This window comes from Bufo gargarizans, chromosome 3 (assembly GCF_014858855.1).
Source record: "Bufo gargarizans isolate SCDJY-AF-19 chromosome 3, ASM1485885v1, whole genome shotgun sequence".
In the NCBI taxonomy this organism is placed as follows: Eukaryota; Metazoa; Chordata; class Amphibia; order Anura; family Bufonidae; genus Bufo; species Bufo gargarizans.
Genome location: NC_058082.1, coordinates 294,645,431 through 294,669,143, shown reverse-complemented (window position 1 = coordinate 294,669,143; position 23,713 = coordinate 294,645,431). Strand labels below are relative to the sequence as shown.

The window sequence follows — 23,713 nt, the reverse complement described above, 5'->3', positions numbered from 1 at the left end:
GAGGACAAGAGATAAGCGCACTTTTAAAATAAGTTTCTCTACCTCCTTTTCTAGACCCTCCTGAGCCCTCAGGCCTACATCTGTTACCCAAAGATTTTCTGGGGGAAGACTCTTGAATTCCAGTCTGAATCCCTCCCGCAAGGACTGAAGAATCCAGGTACTGTTGGAAATCTCTGACCAGGCTGGGAGGAAGGGCAGTATTTTTTGGCAGTGATGGAATTACAGCCTCTGAACAAGAACCCTTTGGATTTGGAAGAAGAGAACTTCCACTTGGAATCTCTCTTATTCGGACTCTTCTCTGTACCTGAGAGTCTTCTATTCTGGCGAAAGGAGGTATTCTGCTTACAAAAGGAAGAGGGAAATGCTTTCTTTCTATCTCCTGCTTTTTCAAGAATATGGTCTAAGGCAGACCCGAACAAGTATTTCCATTCACACAGAATTTTACATAGTCTATTCTTAGATGTGACGTCCCGTGACCAATTCTTAAGCAAAAGGGCTCTGTGAGAAGAATTAGCTAGGGAAGATGAACGAGCAGACAATCTAACGGCATCGGAAGAAGCATCCGCCAGAAAGTCAGCCGCTTTGGCACTAACTGGGATAGATTCTAATAGCTGGTCACTAGGAGTCTTATCCTTAATCTGGTCCTCTAAATGCTTAACCCATAAGATAAGGGCCCTAGCAGTACAAGTGGCCGCTATGTTTTGTTTAAGGGAAGCCCCTGCTGACTCCCATGTTCGCCTTAGGAAGCTATCTGCTCTCCTGTCCATGGCGTCTTTAAGCTGCCCTAGGTCATCAAACGTCAAAGATTATCTGCATGACACTTTAGCAATTGGTACGTCAATTTTCGGTGCGCGGTCCCAGCGTACTGAATCCGCGGCATCAAAGGGGTATTTGCGTTTAACCGACGAGGGAATAAAATTACGTTTGTCTGGATTTTTCTACTCGTTCGTTATCATGGCTGCCACGGTTTTATGAATAATAAACAACCTCTTTTTCCTTCCTTCCAACCCTTCAAACATTACGTCCTGGACTGATCTTACTTTCTTGGTGTCCTCAATATTCATTGTAGCTCTAACTGCTTTCAGAAGTTGATCAACGTCTTGAATGGGAAAGAAGGGTCTACCACCTCTATCCTCATCCGAGGATGATTCGGATAAAACCTCCCCACTTTCCACTAACGTATTTTCATCCGAACTAGAGACGTCCGAAAACCTTTGCTCAGAAGGGGATCTGTCTTTGCTTCTATGGGCTACTTTTTTAGATTTAAGGGCATTACCCACTTCTTCTCTAATCAGTCTTTTCATACATTTGAACATTGAGGGGGATTCTTCCGTTAGTGTTTTCTACGCAGGAGCGACAGTAGCTTAACATAGGAAGGGGGCAATTTGGCCTTGCAAATTCCACATTCCTTATGCTGTGTCTTAGCTGACACTTTCCTGGGTTTATCCTAAAAGACAATATGCCATAATAAACCCAATTTAAAAGGAAACCCAAAGAAGGGGGATAGAACCCCCTGCCATACATACCCTCCAGCCATGCAGGGGTAGATAGGTCCTTCTGTGCCTCTCCAGCGTCCTCCATGCTGACAGAGGTCAAACACATGCCTTGGATCAGGTCTTTCACGGCAAGGATCTACAGGCCGCTCTAGCTGGGCTAAATATGCCGGAAATAAAAATATCCCTCGCTCCAGCACCCAGGAGATGAAGTATCGCAAGATCTCGTCCTTGGTCTCGCGACACTACGGACGGGAAGCGCTACGTTCGCAATCCCTGCGCTCCCGTCCCTTGCCGATGGAGCCCATACCACAGACGGGGAAGCGCTATGTCTAGACAGAAAGGAAGGACCTCTGGAGTTTACAGGTATGCCCCCACAGTCTTCAGGGAGCGCGTAGCGGGGAACTCACCCGACACACTCCCCAGTCCAGCCGGCTAGGTTAACTTAGAGAGAAACTAATCCCCAGCAGACGCTTGTAGGAATCCTCTCCTAGGACAAGAAAACCACTGAGGAATGGAGAGGCCCCTCCTTCTTAAATATCTATGCGTTTCCTGTCCTGGGCGGAGGATCCTCTCTCCTGGTGCTGTCATAGGACGAAGGGAAAAATACGGTATTTAGGAACAGCAGATACAATCATTACAACAGAATGTATCCAGGCAAAAGCCCCTCTATTCTAATAGTGTTTAATCCTGGATATATTTTAGACTGAAAGGGGTTTTCCAGGCTTTTGATATTGATGACCAGTCCGACACCCTGAACCCGCAACGATCAGCTGTATGAAGAGAAGGCATGCGCAATGCGCAAGTGCAGTCTCCTGTCTCTCTTCCTGCTTGCCATAGAAATAGCAGCAGCGAGGAGGAAGAGACACAAGACTTCTCTTTTTAACGCTGATCGGCAGGGGTGCTGGGTGTTGGACCCCCGCCAATTTGATATTGATGACCTATCCTGAGAATAGGTAATCAATATTAAAAGTCTGTAAAACCCATTTAACATGTCCTAGAAAAATTGTCATTTTGTGTATACTGCATAACAAATGTAGGTTATACAGACTTAAAATTATTAAAGGCACGCTATACCTAAAGAATTGCAGAGTAGCCATTTCTTTAAACACAATTTACCCTGCATGAGACTGGCATATCGCTTTCATTAACCCCTCATTTTTGCGTTTTCATTTTTCTTCCCCATCTTCCTAGAGCCATAACTTTTATTTTTCCATTCATATATCCATATGAGGGTTTGTTTTTTGTGGGACAAGTTGTTCTTTCCAATGCCACCATTTAATATGGCATACAATGTAGAGGGAAGCCGGAAAGAAAATTCAAAATAGTGTGGAATTGGGGGAAAAAACGCAATTCGTTCTCTGTTTTACGGGTTCTGTCTGCGTTCCCTTTGCAGCAAAACTGACCTGTGCCCTTCATTCTCTAGGTCAGTACATTTAAAATGATACCACATATGTATAGGTTTTTTTTTATGTTTAAATAGTGTAAAAATTAAATTAAAACTTTAAGAAAAATATATATATTCTCTTGTTGCATCATCATATTCTGACCCCCATAACTTTTTTATAGTTCTATCTACTGAGTTGTGTCGGGGCTCATTTTGGGCGGGACGATCTGTAGTTTTTATTGACACCATTTAGTGTAACTTTTTTATCACATTTTATTACATTTTTTGGATAAGAGAAGCGATGAAAAATAGTGAATCGGCCATTTTGACCCTTTTTTTCTTAGTGTTATAATATAAATATATACAGTACAGACAAAAAGTTTGGACACCTTCTCATTCAAAAAGTTTTCCTTATTTTCATGACTATGAAAATTGTAGATTCACACTGAAGGCATCAAAACTATGAATTAACACACGTGGGATTACCGGGAGTGCAGATTTATTAGGCAAATGAGTATTTTGACCACATTATCTTCTTTATGCATGTTGTCTTACTCCAAGCTGTATAGGCTCGAAAGCCTACTACCAATTAAGCATATTAGGTGATGTGCATCTCTGTAATGAGAAGGGCTGTGGTCTAATGACATCAACACCCTATATCAGGTGTGCATAATTAGGCAACTTCCTTTCCTTTGGCAAAATGGGTCAAAAGAAGGACTTGACAGGCTCAGAAAAGTCAAAAATAGTGAGATATCTTGCAGAGGGATGCAGCACTCTTAAAATTACAAAGCTTCTGAACCGTGATCATCGAACAATCAAGCGTTTCATTCAAAATAGTCAACAGGGTCGCAAGAAGCGTGTGGAAAAACCAAGGCGCAAAATAACTGCCCATGAACTGAGAAAAGTCAAGCGTGCAGCTGCCAAGATGCCACTTGCCACCAGTTTGGCCATATTTCAGAGCTGCAACATCACTGGAGTGCCCAAAAGCACAAGGTGTGCAATACTCAGAGACATGGCCAAGGTAAGAAAGGCTGAAAGACGACCACCACTGAACAAGACACACAAGCTGAAACGTCAAGACTGGGCCAAGAAATATCTCAAGACTGATTTTTCTAAGGTTTTATGGACTGATGAAATGAGAGTGAGTCTTGATGGGCCAGATGGATGGGCCCGTGGCTGGATTGGTAAAGGGCAGAGAGCTCCAGTCCGACTCAGACGCCAGCAAGGTGGAGGTGGAGTACTGGTTTGGGCTGGTATCATCAAAGATGAGCTTGTGGAGCCTTTTCGGGTTGAGGATGGAGTCAAGCTCAACTCCCAGTCCTACTGCCAGTTTCTGGAAGACACCTTCTTCAAGCAGTGGTACAGGAAGAAGTCTGCATCCTTCAAGAAAAACATGATTTTCATGCAGGACAATGCTCCATCACACACGTCCAAGTACTCCACAGCGTGGCTGGCAAGAAAGGGTATAAAAGAAGAAAATCTAATGACATGGCCTCCTTGTTCACCTGATCTGAACCCCATTGAGAACCTGTGGTCCATCATCAAATGTGAGATTTACAAGGAGGGAAAACAGTACACCTCTCTGAACAGTGTCTGGGAGGCTGTGGTTGCTGCTGCACGCAATGTTGATGGTGAACAGATCAAAACACTGACAGAATCCATGGATGGCAGGCTTTTGAGTGTCCTTGCAAAGAAAGGTGGCTATATTGGTCACTGATTTGTTTTTGTTTTGTTTTTGAATGTCAGAAATATATATTTGTGAATGTTGAGATGTTATATTGGTTTCACTGGTAAAAATAAATAATTGAAATGGGTATATATTTGTTTTTTTGTTAAGTTGCCTAATAATTATGCACAGTAATAGTCACCTGCACACACAGATATCCCCCTAAAATAGCTAAAACTAAAAACAAACTAAAAACTACTTCCAAAAATATTCAGCTTTGATATTAATGAGTTTTTTGGGTTCATTGAGAACATGGTTGTTGTTCAATAATAAAATTAATCCTCAAAAATACAACTTGCCTAATAATTCTGCACTCCCTGTATATACATAACAAAAAAGTGTGAAACAACTGAAAATATGTCATATTCTAGGTTCTTCAAAGTAGCCACCTTTTGCTTTGATTACTGCTTTGCACACTCTTGGCATTCTCTTGATGAGCTTCAAGAGGTAGTCACCTGAAATGGTCTTCCAACAGTCTTGAAGGAGTTCCCAGAGATGCTTAGCACTTGTTGGCCCTTTTGCCTTCACTCTGCGGTCCAGCTCACCCCAAACCATCTCGATTGGGTTCAGGTCCGGTGACTGTGGAGGCCAGGTCATCTGGCGCAGCACCCCATCATTCTCCTTCATGGTCAAATAGCCCTTACACAGCCTGGAGGTGTGTTTGGGGTCATTGTTCTGTTGAAAAATAAATGATGGTCCAACTAAACGCAAACCGGATGGAATAGCATGCCGCTGCAAGATGCTTTGGTAGCCATGCTGGTTCAGTATGCCTTCAATTTTGAATAACTCCCCAACAGTGTCACCAGCAAAGCACCCCCACACCATTACACCTCCTCCTCCATGCTTCACGGTGGGAACCAGGCATGTAGAGTCCATCCGTTCACCTTTTCTGCGTCGCACAAAGACACGGTGGTTGGAACCAAAGATCTCAAATTTGGACTCATCAGACCAAAGCACAGATTTGCACTGGTCTAATGTCCATTCCTTGTGTTCTTTAGCCCAAACAAGTCTCTTCTGCTTGTTGCCTGTCCTTAGCAGTGGTTTCCTAGCAGATATTCTACCATGAAGGCCTGATTCACACAGTCTCCTCTTAACAGTTTTTCTAGAGATGTGTCTGCTGCTAGAACTCTGTGTGGCATTGACCTGGTCTCTAAGCTGAGCTGTTGTTAACCTGCGATTTCTGAGGCTGGTGACTCGGATGAACTTATCCTCCGCAGCAGAGGTGACTCTTGGTCTTCCTTTCCTGGGGCGGTCCGCATGTGAGCCAGTTTCTTTGTAGCGCTTGATGGTTTTTGTGACTGCACTTGGGGACACTTTCAAAGTTTTCCCAATTTTTCGGGCTGACTGACCTTCATTTCTTAAAGTAATGATGGCCACTCGTTTTTCTTTACTTAGCTGCTTTTTTCTTGCCATAATACAAATTCTAACAGTCCTATTCAGTAGGACTATCAGCTGTGTATCCACCTGACTTCTCCACAATGCAACTGATTGTCCCAACCCCATTTATAAGGCAAGAAATCCCACTTATTAAACCTGACAGGGCACACCTGTGAAGTGAAAACCATTTCTGGTGACTACCTCTTCAAGCTCATCAAGAGAATGCCAAGAGTTTGTAAAGCAGTAATCAAAGCAAAAGGTGGCTACTTTGAAGAACCTAGAATATGACATAATTTCAGTTGTTTCACACTTGTTTGTTATGTATATAATTCCACATGTGTTAATTCATAATTTTGATGCCTTCAGTGTGAATCTACAATTTTCATAGTCATGAAAATAAAGAAAACTCTGAATGAGAAGGTGTGCCCAAACTTTTGGTCTGTACTGTATATACAGTACAGACCAAAAGTTTGGACACACCTTCTTAAGCTGTAAGCCATAATAATCCAAATTATAACAAATAAAGACTTTTAAGCGCATTACCGAAATAAATGAACTTTGCACGACTAATTTTTCAAGTTTCATCTGTATAATAAATAAATATATATATATATATATATATATATATAAATTTTTTTTTTTTTTACTTCTGCTACCTGCCGGCCAAAATAAAAATTGCAGATCCAATACCCTGGGTCCCTTCAAAGAGACCCAGCGTATTGCAATCAATTACCAGCCTCCTCATTGGCCACAGGGGATGCATGTAAGAATCCCAGAAGCATGTGCTTTCGTGTTTTCTAGCTTTTAGATGCCGTGATCACACTTGATCGCAGCATCTAAAGGCTTTAGCGACTGTGATTGGCATTATTGCAGGTTGCGGGCATTAGCTGCGGGTCTCTGCTGTTTGAAGTATGTTCAGCGGGCGCAGTGTTTACCCATCGCTGTACTGTCCAGTGCTGGTAGCGAAAGGGTTAAAGGGGTTGTTTACCTTTACTGTCCTTTCTACAGACCTCACAGCGGTAATCAGATTTATCTGATTCTGCTGCTGAGTACCGGCTCTATCACTGCCCTGCTGGCTCTGCAGGTCCCGGGTCTCCCAGCGACAACATTTATTTGGCGGGAGGTCACCCATGCAGTGGGGCCTGTAGAAAAGTGTACTAAAGTTGAACAACCGCTTTAAATAACTAGACAACTAAGTGTCCATGGTACCTCATCAGTGATCTCTGGAAATGCTCAGGATCCTATACCTTGGTGCCGTCATAGAGTTCTGTAGTCCCAGACGGCGTGGCCATCAACGTGATAACATCACAGTCAATTGTCTTGTCGGGAGATGGCGCAAAAGTGTCGGAGATCACTCCCAGAAAATCTGAAAGACTTTTCTTCACTTTTTCTGTAGTCCCTGAGGAACCTTCCACCTGCCCGGATAGAGAGTACAAGCATTCAGAGAAAAGACAGAACATCTGTTTCCCAATAGTTTACTATTATCCTAATGAAGACTATTATTGATGAATGCACCATGTCATTCTCACCTAGATGTGAATATTAAGGCAGGATTATACTGCCTTTCTTTACTTCTAAATAAGATGCATATAAAAGATTAAATGTTTACACTCTAAAAAAGGGTTTCCCGAGATTTTTTTAAGTTTTGAAAATACTTTATTCTGATTCATGAGCAGAAAATACAAAAGATGCATCCACCCCACAACAGTGCACTTTTTATACAAATCATACAATCAGAGATGTAAACATATTTAAAGAAGAGAGGGAAGAGACAGAGGAGTGAAGGTGGGGGGGAGGGGGGGGGGTTTAAGGGATTCCTACTTTCCCTAAATCACCTGCTGAAAAGCTCTGTCCATGTTAGGAGGAGAAGCCTCTACATTTTTTCCATGGGGACCACGTGGCCTCGAACACCTGTGACCTGTTGGACTCCCGACCTTCAATCTGCTCCAATCTATACAGTGCATCACACTTCGCAGTCCATTGGGAGATGGACGGGGCTCTGCGACTCTTCCAATTAAATGCTATAAGAACCCTCGCAGCCGCTAACAGTTGGCCTAGTAAGGAGGTAATATGTCTTTCCTTTAGCTTCACCCAGTAAGCCTAGCAAACACCCTTTAGCTGAGGGTGCAAACTTTACACCACTAATCTGTGAACATATTGCGCAAATCTGTTTCCAGTACCTGGAAATATCAGGACAAGACCACCATATGTGCATTAGGGAGCCCTCTGCATTAAGACACCTCCAGCATCTTGAATCACAGTCCGGGTAAATGAGATGTAATCTTTGGGGTGTGAAGTACCACCTAGTGATCAACTTATAAAGGTTTTCCTGCAATTTAACACATCTGGATACCCTGGGTGTGTTAGAGCAGATCTGCGCGACTTGCCTGTCCGAGAAATGGACATCTAAATCCTTTTCCCACTTACGGATGAAGCAATATGAGTCTGAAATCTCGCGCCTGCGCCATCCGTCTCTGCATTCGGCGGCATTCTGCGCAGTGGAAATGTCTGACCGCTCCCTGCTCAGACATTTCCACTGCGCCTGCGCCGAATGCAGAGACGGACGGCGCAGGCGCGAGATTTCAGACGCCAGAAGCAGGGGAGGATCGAATTCACTAGGAGATGGGCGTGCTGGAGCGACGAGCTGGGCAGCAGTTTATGAAGGTAGACGGAGCCTCTAGGTGCTGAAAAGACACCCACATAGCACCTAGAGGCTCATTTGCATAAATATAAAAGTGCTTTTTTAAACAAAACGGCCGAACAGAATAAGATAATACTTAGCTTCTATTGTACATCAGACACTAGCAGATCACTAGTGTCTGAAAACGAAATGGGTGCAAAGCAAGTGGTAGAAACCCTTTAATATCCTCTGACCTCATTCCAATTTCCGTCGCACTACTATTCTCCCTAAGGTTATATAGCGAGCTGTAATAGGTACAGAATTGCTTTGCAATAAGGTCAGTAGACATAAGTGGTCTAGCAGATGCATCCTGAATAGAGTGTATATAAGACTTGACATCATGAACTTCGATGCCTTATCCCCATGCGCATAGTATTTAAACTGCGCCGACAAATAAAGTTTAGCCACCCGGTTATTCAGTATGTTCTTAAGCTCCGCCCTCAACCTGTTCAATCTATCCAATACTTCTGGCGAAATCAGTTTTTTGTGCAATAATTCCAATGCTTGTATCTGGTCCTGCAACAACACTATAGAGGCTTCCCTTTTCTTTTTGATATGTGAATTCAGTGCAATAAAATGCCCTCTCACAACAGCCTTGTGAGCCTCCCAGACCAGACCCGGCGACACATCCTCCGTCTCGTTTAGACTGAAGTATTCCTCAAGATGCTTACGTATACCTAGAACATAATCATGTTTGCTCAGCAAAGTCTCATCTAATCTCCATGTAAACTGCGTTCTGGGGAGAGACCTAACCCTAATTGCCTATTGTAATTTTCTGGTTACCTAAGGACCCCTTCAAAAACAGGTAACGGCCTTCTTCATCTTGGAGGGTTGAATGCACCACCAGCAGAACATTTTTATGAATCGCTATAGAAACCCCTTTTGAGGCCCCAGAAGAGGAAGTACTGTGGAACCACTGGTTGTATATCATGTGTGATAGACGCGGAACATGTTCTCTCTTGAAATGGGTCTCCTGCAAGAGAGCGATGCTCACTTTTTGTCTGTTAAGAAGCTGGCAAATTTGAGTACGCTTGGGTGGTGCATTCAACCCTCTCACATTATAAGTACACAGTTTTAGCTCGGCCATACTGTAGTTATGGCGATCATTACATGCCCATAATACCTAGAGCCAATGTACCATCGGGTTATTACCTCGGGAGTAGGAAGGAAGGGAAGGAAAAGGGGGGGGGGGTACAAAATATACAAAACATATAAACCTCATTAAGATTTTCAGTGATAAAGCCTCAATGACCCACTGTCTGATTTTAACAGCGCATTTGAAAACTCAAAATGCTACTGTGGTCATCAAGAGGGGGTAGAGGACCAGAAAACGGGTCCTAAATGTGAAGAACGAGTATAAAGATGTAAATGGTAAGACACATCTATAAAATCGCATGTCATTAGAAACAATAGTGAAATCACCCTGCAGCAAGATAAAAGAAAACGCCCAGGGGGCAATGCTGGTACTGTCGCAGCACAGGTAATATAAACATATCCAACTAAGGCTACTTTCACACTAGCGTTCGGGGCTCCGCTTGTGAGTTCCGTTTGAAGGGGCTCACAAGCGACCCAGAACGCTTCCCTCCAGCCCTAATGCATTCTGAGTGAATGCGGATCCGCTCAGAATGCATCAGTCTGGCAGCGTTTGTCCTCCGCTCCGCTCAGCAGGCGGACACCTGAACGCTGCTTGCAGCGTTCGGGTGTCCGTCTGGCCGTGCGGAGGCAAACGGATCCGTCCAGACTTACAATGTAAGTCAATGGGGACGGATCCGTTTGAATATGACACACTATGGCTCAATTTTCAAACGGATCCGTCCCCCATTGACTTTCAATGTAAAGTCTGGACGGATCCGTCTGAGGCTACTTTGACACTTTGACACAATTTTTTTTACAATATAATGCAGACGGATCCGTTCTGAACGGATCCACCGTCTGCATTATATGAGAGGATCCGTCTCAGACGGATCCGCTCTGAACGCAAGTGTGAAAGTAGCCCAAGAAGGATTATCCCTAGCAAAAACTTAACTCCCAACTGTCCATAGTGATGGACAACTCACGGGAAATCAGGCACCGACACAGGCGCTGTCAGGCCCTTAAGAAAGTCCCACATCAGATGAGGAAAGTAGCGAGACTCTTCACTCTATATCCATTCCTGGTGCCGCCAACATGGGGTCTCCCGACTTCCTACCCCTGCGGCGATCCTTCGGACGGCTCACCGGGATCCACGGTTCCACTCCCGGTAAGTCCGGTAAATCAGTCAGGTCTCTCGCTGAGTGCCAGTTAGGGATGTCCATAGAGTCCACTCCCAAAACATCGCACACTACTGGAATGTCTGCCGGAGAGCGCACAGTTAACTTTCGGCCTGGCGCATTAATCAGTAATCCGAAAGGATGGAGCCAACGATAAGTAATGCTCTTGCCTCTTAGAACGTCCAGGAGAGGTTTCAGCATCCTTCTTTTCTGAAGGGTGATCAGGGATAAGTCCTGAAAGATCTGTACCTCCGCATCTCCAAAAGGGATAGATTTCTTGGCTCTGGCTGCTCTCATTATCTGGTCTTTAGATAAGAAGCTTGATAACCGGTAAATCACGTCTCTTGGAGGTTCCCCCTGTTTCGGAGGGGGGCGCAAGGCCCTATGTATTCTATCCATGGTGAGATCCCCCACAGAATCGGGGCCCACCAGCGCTGTGAACATTTCAGTCACCGCCCCTCGCAAGGCCTCAGGCCCTATGTCTTCCGGCAGGCCTTTCAGCCTGAGATTATTGCGGCGACCGCGATTGTCCTGATCCTCCACCATCTCATACAGGTGATTAATGTGCGCCTGTGTTCTGTCTAGGCTGCCAGCCACCGCCGCACTATGCAAAATGATAGCCTCTTGCTGACTTTCAACCCCTTCCACCTTCTCCTTCACTTGCCTGAGATCCCACTCAAAGTCCTGCAGGTCTTTACAGAGGGGGGGAAATAGTGTCTGCCAGGAGTTCCTTTATAAACCTCTGCGATATCGGCAAGTTTTCTCCTTCCAGCTCCTGCTCGTGGTCGCTTTCTCTGTCGGAGTCTGCCGAAACCTCCGATGCTGCAGGGGTTTCCGCTCTCGGTGCCATCTTGGAAGCCTGCTTGCCTCCAGCCGCGCTCTGTTTGCGGACAAATTTGTCCATTTCCCCGTGCCCGGAGCTGGGTTTGTTCGGTCCTGGAGTGTCTTTGGACCTATCTCTCAACGTCTTGCCCATTTTATGGCTTGTAAATGCTCAATGAGAACTCGTTTTCACAGGACCCAGAGCAGAGCTCACAGCAGCATGTGTGTCTCGCTCTGCTGCCAAGCTCCTCCCCCCGGTTTCCCGAGATTTTAATACTGATTACCTATCTTCTTGGGTTGAAAAGGTCATCAGTATCTGATCGGTGAGAGTCATCAGTATTAAAATCTTGGAAAACCCCTTCAACTTATTGGCCCAAACCCTGAGGGCTGCATTAATGAAAGATTCTGATAATGTGACCCATATTATTTCTGAAAGGTGCAGTGCTGTCACAAAGATCTTGTGTGAATCCAAACCACCAAATACAATGATGTCCCCTACCTATACACACATTTTGCCATCCTGCAAGCCAGACATGACATTTAAATCTCTCAATAGTGCAGCCTACTGGAGAGAGATCTGATAGTATTTCATTAATATCAAAATCTTAGACAACCCCTTTAAAGGACATCTGTCAACAACACAATTGGGACCAACGCAGATGCCTTCAGCTGTCAAGTGCAAATGCAGCAGGTCAGCCAGTTTCATAGGTACACATCTGATAACAGTTGCCCTTTAAAAGAACAGAAACCCCCCCCAAAAAAGCATTTCTGCAATTATCACAATTAGATTCATTGGTGTAATATTGGCATCAGACATGCTCAATAAGTAGTTCAATGATAGTTTGTGTGACGAATATCGCACCTCACGTCGAGCTCACGAGATACGGTATAGTCACTGGTTACCAAGATGTGAGGTTACGCCCTCCCGGAGGAGCAGGTAAGGCAAGTTTAGTACAGTTTACACAGTTGCCTCCTGTCCACACAGGCACTGAGAGGCAGAGGGTTAGAGACACTCGCTCACAACCCTGACAAGCTGAGAGCGCCTTTTCACTGCCCCAGTGAAACAGCGCTTCCTCAGCCCGGGTATACTGCCACCAGCTTCTCGTTTGATATAAGCCCGGTCCGCTAACGGGATTATATAGGGCGAGAAACCAACCCGCGGTAGCGTATAACTATGCCGAAACACGGACGTGTGGATTGGTGATCGAACTACAGGACAGCAGAAGATTAAATTATATATTTAATCGCCTTAAGGGCTCACTAGACAGTACACAATATAACAGAGAATATATACAGTGGTCCGATGTGCAGAATACAGGTGGTATGGTACAAAACAGGATTAAACAGAGCAAAAAGTCAGTTTATCAGATGGATGAGTCCTTTGGGTTGATGAATAATGGTTCCTGTAATCCTTGGCTGTCGTCGTCACATGGGAGGCAGTGATGTCAGCAGTTTTAAAATGTCCCTCCAAACACGATGCTCAGCATGAGCCTCCTTCAGAGAAAAGACGCTGGACTCCGCCTGCATGGGTCTTTTCACCTGTAGTCGGCCACGCCCCTCCCTGCCTCTGGGAGGGGTCCCCCCTCCCTCCTGGTCCTGGCAGCCAAACGACCCACAAAACCCATTAGGGCCCATAGCTCTAGACCAGAAGGTCACAGGGAGATGGTTCTGGGACCAACGGGTCCGCCTGGGGTCTGGCTACAGGTAGAGTCCACACATAGTACCGTTATTAGGTTTTTGTGGGGAGATCTCTGTATCTCCCCTCCCTGGCACCCTACCACCCAACTACGAGCAGAAGCCAGTCCATCTTGGCCACAGGGTCGCAAATATATATTTGGTTTATGCCTGTGATGAACGGGCGATTGATAATTCCTTATGAATCACAGGTTCCATGATGTCCAATAGTTGCTTTTGTTCTGAGGAATGACTTAGACCCCCTGCAAGGAAGTTTTCCTGCAGGATCCGTGCTGTCTGAATGGAGGTGTGAAATGTAACCAAAAGTGGCCTGCTAGGAGTTTTTTGCTATCTGGCTGTGCTTTGAAGCAGGGCCCGCTGTGTGCAGAGCAAACAGACATCACCCTATTCTCAGTGAAATGTCAGATATGCTCAGCGTGACTCCATTCTATCATCTTTGTATAATTTCTGTACTGTCTGCAAGCCTCTCCTGTCGAAAGTAAAGAACACATGACACAAACTTTCCACTTTATTTTTAACACTCAAGTCAATGAATGACGGATAGAAATGGGAGGTGTTCCACTTGTATCTGTTATTCGATCCGTTCAAATAGATTAGTTTTTTTTTCTGTTGTTACGATGGACAGACAACCGACAAGTCAACATAGAAGTGAACTTATCATTAACATACAAACTCCGAATTTGATTAACTTACAGCATTTTTCACTGTGCATTCTGAACCTACTGCAATAGATACTGTGTAGATATCTGCCATGCTTGAATGGCTTCTCTCATTTGCAGACTCCATTTCGTTGGCATCCACACATTTATCCATCTAAAACTCACCGCCAGTTTCTCCTTGACAACAGTTGCGGTCGCTGCAATCGTGCACGCCGTATCATGCTGCACAACTCGTGTAAACTCCGATAGGTCTCTCTTCATAAACTCCAAAGCCTCTGCAGACTGAACACACCAGGAAAATCACATTAAGTTTACAACACCAACACTTTATAACTCTCATAATTCTTATTTAACGTGTAATTCAAGTATTTGCTAAATCCTGTTTCTCAGGAGAGATGAACTTCATTTTTCATAATGGACACTAGATGTCAGCATAAAACAGTCTGGTAAAACAAGATATATAAACGACTCACAAAAAGTTAGGGATATTTGTTTTGTGGGTGAAATTTCCTAAAATGCACTCCAACCTTTACAGGTGAACTTAAAGGGGTATTCCCATCTGAGACAATGGGGCATATCGCTAGGATATGTCCCCATTGTCTGATAGGTGCAGGTCCCACGAAGAACGGAGCTGGGAAGGTGGTGGCCAGAGGACCCCAGGTTTTCCCGGGTCCGGCCACCACAAGCACTTTCTCCGTAGTAGTGAATAGGAGTACGCCGGGCGGAAATAGCCCAGCAGCCCCATATAAATGAATGGAGGGCGGTTGCACATGCGCAGTCCGCCCTGCACAACTTTCAGGACTCCGTTCTCGGTGAAGTGCGGGTACCAGAGGTAGGACCTGCACCTATCAGACCATGGAGGCATATCCTAGCGATATGCCCCCACATTGTCTGAGATGGGAATACCCCTTTAATATTACGTCTAAACTTTTTAATGCACATATCCAACTGTTCAATGCTTCAGTACTTTTTGCACAACTTGCTGTTCTCTAACAAGGAGCTTAATTCACAACAGGTGTTTGATCCATGAATCACCCAATACATTTCCTGGTTCAATTAGAATTGGTATTTAAAAAGGGAACCTGTCACCTGGATTTTGGGTATAGAGCTGAGGACATGGGCTGCTAGATCGCCGCTAGCACATCCACAATATCCATTCCCCATAGCTCTGTGTGCTTTTATTGTGTCAAAATAAAGAGATATTATATATATATATATATATATATATATATATATATATATATATATATATATGGATACTAACGTTTCCAGAGCCCAGCCACGCCCACTGTGAAGGAGCCCAGCACCGCCCTGCATACTCTAAATCTCCACCTTGCTCCCCGACGTCACAAAGCTAGAGCGCCGTAATATCGCGATGCGCAAGCTACCGCATGCGCAGTGTCGGCATAGTGTTCCTTTCGTGTGCTGGCATCAGCCTCAGGAAGAGATTACGGTGCTCTAGCTTTGTGACGTCGGGGAACAAGGAGAAGTTTCGGAGGATGCGGGGCGGTGCTAGGCTCCTTCACAGTGGGCGTAGCTGGGCTCAGAGTCAGAGAACGCAGGACTCATCTTTCAAGCATGGAGGACGCAGGACTCATCTAAGGCTCATTTACATATCTATAAAATCTTTTTTTGACACAATAAAAAGCACAGATAGCAATGGGGACTGGATATTGTGGATGTGCTAGCGGCGATCTGGCAGCCCATGTCCTCAGCTTTATACCCAAAATCCAGGTGACAGGTTCCCTTTAAACAGTCCGCCTCATCATTCTGTTCACATTTTGACATCACGAGACCAAGATGACACCTAACAATTAATCAACAGTACCTCCCCATTGTGAAGCTTCAAGCAGGATGTTCTCAGATAGAAGTGGCTACTGGGCTTAGAGTGTCATCAGCAAGTTGAAACAAAGAGACTGGAAGAGTCACAGAAAGTGGACGTCCTTTGGACAAATCCCATACTGATGACCGCTTCATTGTGAACAATGCCCTGCGGAACCGGATGATGAATGCCACACAACGCCAGGCACATTTAACCTCTTCAGGACACATGACGTACCGGTACGTCATGTTGTCCTGGTACTTAAGGACACATGGCGTACCGTTACGTCATGTATGGTTCCGATCACCGCCGCCCGGTGATCGGAACCCGGTGCCTGCTCAAATCATTGAGCAGGCACCTTGGCTAGATGCGCCGGGGGGTCCTGTGACCCCCCCCCCCCCCCATTTCCGCGATCGCAGTGGACCGCAGGTCAATTCAGACCTGCGGTTTGCTGCACTTTCTGATCGCCGCGGTCCCTGACCGCGGGGATCAGAAACTTTAAAATGCCGAAAAAATAGATTCCCCCCCCCCACCCCCCCGCACCCCTGAGCGATTTTATGCCGGCGGGTGGTGCAGGGGGGGGGGGGGTTGCAGGCGGTGCGGGAGGCGGGCGGTGCGGCAGGCGGGATCGCGACAAAACAGATAATCAGACAAAACAGATATATAAAGGAAACAATATACCGCGGCGCCCAACGGTACATTGTTTCCTTTATATACCCGTTTTGTCTGATTATTTTTCACCTGTTGATGAAGGCATGCTAGCCGAAACGCGTCCTGGGTGTAGGACATATTGATTTGATGCAATAAAAAACAACATACTATTAAGACACGACGATTGCTGGGATTTCTTCTACACAACTCTGGTAAAAACGACTGACATCTGTATGGAAAAGGTTAACAGTCAGGGAGCTCCCATCCTTCCCCTTCCCCGTCTGCTCAGTTGTGGCCGACGGGGAAGGTTCCCATGGCAACAAAACGCCTTCTCAGGCATCCTGCTGTCCATGGTGCTGAACAGATCTGTGCTAAAGGCAGAGACCTGTTCAGACAAAGTGTAAGTAAAATACAGTACAATACAATACACTATATAGTGTACTGTACTGTATTATACAGACATCAGACCCACTGGATCTTTAAGAACCAAAGGGGTCTGGGTCAAAAAAATTTAAAATAAAAAAAAAATGTGAAAAAAAGATTACTAAAAAAACCACATTTAATCACTGAATAAAAATAAAAAAATAAAATATAAAATAAAATATAAAATACACTACACATATTAGGTATCGCCGCGTCGGTAACAACCTGATCTACAAAACGGTCATTGTTACTTTCCCCGCACGGTGAACGCCATAAAAAAAAAAAAACTATGAGGAAATTGAAATTTTGCCCACCTTAATTCCCCAAAAAGGTAATAAAAGTGATCAAAAAATTTGCATGTACGCCAAAATAGTACCAATCAAACAGTCACCTCATCCTGCAAAAAATGAACCCCTACATGAGACAATGGCCCAAAAAATAAAAAAAACTATGGGTCTCTGACTCAGACTATGAAGACACTATAACATAATTTTTTTTGTTTCAAAAATGATATTATTGTGTTAAACTTAAAAAAATCAAAGAAAGTATACATATTCGGTATCGCCAGGTCCGTAAAGACCTGCTCTATAAAAATATCATATGCCATAACCCCTCAGGTCAACACTGTCAATTTTTTTAAATAAAAACTGTGCTAAAAAACATTTGTTTTGTCACCTTACGTCACTAAAAGTGCAACACCAAGCGATCAAAATGGCGTATGCCCTCCACAATGGTGCTAATCTAACAGTCCTCTCATCCCGCAAAAAATGAGCCCAAAGAATTTAAAAAATATGGCTCTCAGACTATGGAGACACTAAAACATTTTTTTTTGTTGTTTCAAAAATTATATTATTGTGTAAAACCTAGATAAATAAAAATAAAAGGTAGACATATTAGGTATTGCCACGTCCGTAAGAACCTGCTCTATCAAAATACCACAAGACCTAACCCTTCAGGTGAACACTAATTTAAAAAAAAAAAAACGGTGTAAAAAAAAAAGCTAATTTTTTGTTACCTTACATCACAAAAAGTGTAATAGCAAGCGATCAAAAAGTCATATGCACCCCAAAATAGTACCAATCTAGCTGTCATCTCATCCCGCAAAAATGATACCCAACCTGACACAATCGCCTAAAAAATGAAAAAACTATGGCTCTCAGACTATGGAGACAATAAAACATGATTTTTTTGTTTCAAAAATGATATTATTGTGTAAAACCTAAATAAATAAAGTATACATATTAGGTATCGCTGCATCCGTAAGAACCTGCTCTATAAAAATAGCACATGATCTAACCTGTCAGATGAACGTTGTAAATAATAAAAAACAGTGCCAAAATAGCTATTAATTTATGGCACATTTTCCTTTTTAATAAATTTTTTCCCGTAACAAAGCAATGGTTAACAGCCAAACAAAACTCAATATTTATTGCCCTGATTCTGTAGTTTATAGAAATGCCCCATATGTGGTCGTAAATTGCTGTATGGCCACACGGCAGGGCGCAGAAGGAAAGGAGCGCCATATGATTTTTGGAAGGCAGTTTTTGCTGGACTGGTTTTTTGACACCATGTCCCATTTGAAGCCCCCCCTGATGCACCCCTAGAGTAGAAACTCCAAAAAGTTACCCCATTATGGAAACTACACCCCTCAAGGTATTCAAAACTGATTTTACTAACTTTGTTAACCCTTTAAGTGTTCCACAAGAGTTAATGGCAAATAGAGATGAAATTTCAGAATTTATATTTTTTGTTACTTTGCCTCACAAGTGTAATATAGAGCAACCAAAAATCTTATGTACCCTAAAATAGTACCAACAAAACTGCCACCTTATCCCGTAGTTTCCAAAATGGGGCCACTTTTTGGGAGTTTCTACTCTAGGGGTGCTTTAGGGGGGCTTCAAATGGGACATGGTGTCTAAAAACCAATCCAGCAAACTCTGCCTTCCAGAAACCATATGGCGCACCTTTTCTTCTGCGCCCTGCCGTGTGCCCGTACAGTAGTTTACAACGACATATGGGGTGTTTCTGTAAACTACAGAATCAAGGCCATAAATAATGAGTTTTGTTTGGCTGTTAACCCTTGCTTTGTTACGGGAAAAAATGGAAAATTTGCCTGTTAACCCTTGCTTTGTAACTGGAAAAAAAATATTAAAATGGAAAATCTGCCCAAAAATTTAAATTCTGAAATTTCATCTCTATTTGCCAATAGGGTTAAAGGGTTAACTACATTTGTAAAATCAGTTTTAAATACCTTGAGGGGTGTAGTTTCTTAGATGTGGTCACTTTTATGGTATTTCTACTCTAGGGGTGCATCAGGGGTTCTTCAAATGTGACAGGGTGTCATAAAAAAAAAAGGCCATCAAAATCTGCCTTCCAGAAACCATATGGCGTTTCTTTCCTTTCGCGATATATTGTTTTCTATATTTGGGGGGAAGTTTAAACTTTTTTTTTACTTTTTATTTAAAAACTATTAGCCTCCTTAAGGGCTAGAATCCTTGTCATATTCACCCTAATAGAGCTCTATTAGGGTGAATAGTACTTTACACTCTCCCTGCTGCCCTGTGCTTTGTGCACACAACAGCAGGGAGCTGACCATGGCAGCCAGCCTCTCATGTGCCCCCCAGCCTCTGATCCGCCCCCCGACCTCTCATGTTCCCCCCAGCCCCTGATCCGCCCCCCAGCCTCTCCCTCTTATCAGCCCCCTCTGGTAACTCAAACCCACCCCCCCTCCCTCCCCAGTATTAATCATTGGTGGCAGTGGCCACAGGGCCCCCCTCCTCCCCCCATCATTGGTGGCAGTGGGCGGTTCAGATCGGAGTTCCAGCAGTGCAATGCTGGGGCTCCGATCGGTTACCATGGCAGCCAGGCCGCTACTGAAGTCCTGGCTGCCATGTTATGTTAGTGAGCAGCATTATACTCAAGTGCGCCGTGGCCGCCGGGCGCTCCTTCTCTTAGGTCTGTGGGGCGCATTGCTAATGCTATAAGCATTAGCAATGCGCCGCGCAGACAGAAGAAGGAGCGACCGGCGGCCACGGCGCACGTGAGTATAATGCTGCTCACTAACATACCATGGCAGCCAGGACTTCAGTAGCGTGACTCCTGGCTGCCATGGTAACCGATCTTCACTACCGCTACGTGGTCATATCGCGGCCCGGCGATATGCACAAAATCCATATCGTGGCACAAATTTATATCGCATATTGCCTATATCGCCCACCCCTACTGCGACACATATGATACTGTAACCAGCGTAAGATCATCTTATGCTGGTCACAGTATCCTATGTGTGACAGTATATTGTCCCTGTGTGACTAGTGACCCTCATTACATAAGATGCTATATGTGTGTCATCCACAGATCCCCCCCCGATAACAGCGAGTCATCCACAGATCCCCCCCGATAACAGCGAGTCATCCACAGATCCCCCCCGATAACAGCGAGTCATCCACAGATCCCCCCCCCCCGATAACAGCGAGTCATCCACAGATCCCCCCCGATAACAGCGAGTCATCCACAGATCCCCCCCGATAACAGCGAGTCATCCACAGATCCCCCCCGATAACAGCGAGTCATCCACAGATCCCCCCATAACAGTGCATCATCCACAGACCACCATTAGTTCAAAGCCCACCAAAAGCACAACTTTTGATTCAAAATATTTTTTCTTAATTTCCTCCTCAAAAATCTAGGTGCGTCTTAAAAAGCGAAACAAACAGCATATCCACTACCCAAATAGTGACCTGTGGAAGAAGTGTTGGTCCGAGCCCAGGTCTAATTTGTGGATGATACGGGCGCATTCAGGGGCAGCACAATGTATTGATATATCCAACAGTGGGTGTTAGGCCACATTCACACATACGTGGACCACGGTCCGTGAAAACCCGTCCTGCTGAATGCATGGCATCATTGGTTGCTATGACGCCGTGCGCTTCGTGCAGCGCTGTACAGTAATACACTTGTATGATCTATACCAGTGTATTACTATACATTGGCGGCAAGAAGCGCACAGTGTCATAGCAACCAATGACGACGTGCACTCAGCAGGACGGGTTTTCATTGACCGTGGTCCACGTATGTGTGAATGAGGCCTTACACTGAGGGTTAAAGGAACTCCAAATTAGGACAGAGTAGAGTAGTGGTCATCTGGGCGACTGCAGCCAATCACTGGCTTCAGCAGTTATGAGCCGCTCAGGAACATGTCAGGTTCATGTGACCACAGATGGAAAGTCACAATTCAAATCCACCCGGACTAGAAGTAGAAGAGATGGGAGCCTCAGCACTAGAACTAATAGGCATTCAAAAAGGTGTTTTATTTTCTTCTTGCAAACAGTTTCCCAAGTCTATCTAAATACATTTTTGGATCTCTTAATACAGCTCATACATAAAAAATAATTATATATATTAAAGGGGTTATCGAAATCTTTGTAACAGATGATGACCTATACTCTGGATAAGTCATCAGCATCCAGTCGATGGGGGTCTCACATCTGGAACCCTGCCCATTATCTGTTTGAGAAGGCACTGGTGCTCCTGTCAAACAGGTTCCAGGTGTGGGACCCTATGCTTATGACCTATCCTGAGAATAGGTCATCAGTCACAAAGAGTTGGACAACCCCTTTAAGCAATGGCTACATACCTTGTCTCGTACGTTAGTGTAGCTCTGGTGTAACCAGCTCCTCCACCAACCCCCATCCTCCCTGCCAAACAAATCACAAGTGATTAGGTAAATGTACACCAAGAAATGGCAACACCGACAGACCATTACATACAAACGTAGCAGAGTAGAGTTTGTCACTTTGGAGAATTCATCACAATGTCTTGTGTGGTAAGGAGATATTGTAATAGCAGCACACAGAACACATTCAGCTCTGCTACATCTGAAGATAGTACTGTGTTTCTATAATACATGATACGTTTGTTCACATTGCACACCTAGCTGTGCCATGGCAGCCTGGGGTACATGATCAGTACATATACACGAGATCATAACACATCTCCAAGTATAGAGACACTAGGCTTGTCCGACATATGTGAGCTATGGAGACTCTGCTGGCACAGGACTGGGAGTGGGAAGCGCCACCATCTATGTACATAGGGTGACAGTGTGGAAGCCCTGGCCCCTCCTGCCTAGGAATAAGCTATGGTCACAGAGCAGGATAAACAAGCCGTACGGGAAAGCCGAAAGCAAAACACCATTCTCACCCTTCCGCCATGTCGGCTGCGTGACATCACCAATATTTACCGACCTCTGACCCCTAATTCCGGCAACACCACAGCGGAAGTGTGTGGGCGGCCGCTCGCGGTGGGCTGTGCTGCCACCTGGCTGTAAGGAGGCGTACTGCGCGGCGCTGTGTATACTGGCTCTATACTATATCGGATGAAACATATACATAAAGTACCTAAATAACCAAAACCTCTAGATATATACATACCCCAAACCAGACCCTAAATGAATATGCACAAAATAAAAACATATCCCAAACCAGACCTTCAATAAATACATACCCCAATGCGGGCCCTAAACAATCACATACCCCAAACCTGACCCTCTAAATAAAAACACACCAAACTAGACCCTCAATAAAAGCATGTCCCAAAAAGATGCTCTAAATAAAACCTACCTCAAATCAGACCGTAATCTACACGCCCAAAACCCCACCCTCTCAATAAATGTATACCTTAAAAAAAGACCATCTAAAAATACATACCCCCAAACCAGACCCTCTAAATAAGTACCCCCAAACCGGACCCTCTAAATAAGTACCCCCAAACCGGACCCTCTAAATAAGTACCCCCAAACCGGACCCTCTAAATAAGTACCCCCCAAACCGGACCCTCTAAATAAGTACCTCAAACCAGACCCTCTAAATATGTACCCCAAACCAGACCCTCTAAATAAGTACCCCCAAACCGGACCCTCTAAATAAGTACCCCCAAACCGGACCCTCTAAATAAGTACCCCAAACCAGACCCTCTAAATATGTACCCCAAACCAGATCCTCTAAATAAGTACCCCAAACAGGACCCTCTAAATAAGGCCTCATGCACACAACAGTATGTATTTTGCTTTCCGCAAAAAAACGGATCAGCGAAAAATACGGATGACGTCCGTGTGCATTCCGTATTTTGCGGAACTGAACAGCTGGCCCCTAATAGAACAGTCCTATCCTTGTCCGTAATGCAGACAATAATAGGACATGTTCTATTTTTTTGCGGAACGGAAATACGGACATGTGGAAACAGAATGCACACGGAGTAACTTCCATTTTTTTTGCGGACCTATTGAAATGAATGGTTCCATATACGGTCTGCAAAAAAACGGAAGGGACACGGAAAGAAAATACATTTGTGTGCATGAGCCCTAAATATGTACATCACACCAGACCCTCTAAATAAATTCATACCCCAAAACTGACCCTCTAAATAATTACATACTCCAAACCAGACCCTCTAAATAAATATGTACCCCACACCAGACCCTCTAGTCTAAATGAATTGATACCTCCGGATCCGTCTAACAAATGCATCCGTTTGCATCCAGATTGCCGGATCCAGAAGGCAGTTCCAGCGATGGAACTGCCTGCCGGAATCCTCTGCCGCAAGTGTGAAAGTACCCTAATACTTTTTGTTTCTTTACATTATACCCGGTACCTGCCCTTTGCCCATTTTTAAGAAACCTCAGGAAACCTCTTTAGGCTGAGTTCACACAAGCGAGATTTCCGCGCGGGT

The 23,713-nt window shown here is 44.6% G+C and overlaps 1 protein-coding gene across 1 annotated transcript in view; it reads right to left on the bottom strand.

Annotated features, from left to right (window-relative positions):
• BSDC1 (BSD domain containing 1) overlaps positions 1-22,249 on the bottom strand; it is a 59,673-nt gene extending 37,424 nt beyond the window's left edge. Inside the window, exons 1-4 of the mRNA XM_044286496.1 lie at positions 22,187-22,249; positions 21,621-21,681; positions 14,254-14,370; positions 7,231-7,398 (exon numbers count right to left, since the gene is read on the bottom strand). Coding sequence (XP_044142431.1) covers positions 7,231-7,398; positions 14,254-14,370; positions 21,621-21,681; positions 22,187-22,197 — 357 coding nt within the window. The 5' untranslated portion in view covers positions 22,198-22,249. The remainder of the gene's footprint in view (positions 1-7,230; positions 7,399-14,253; positions 14,371-21,620; positions 21,682-22,186) is intronic.
• Positions 22,250-23,713: the final 1,464 nt, after the last annotated feature.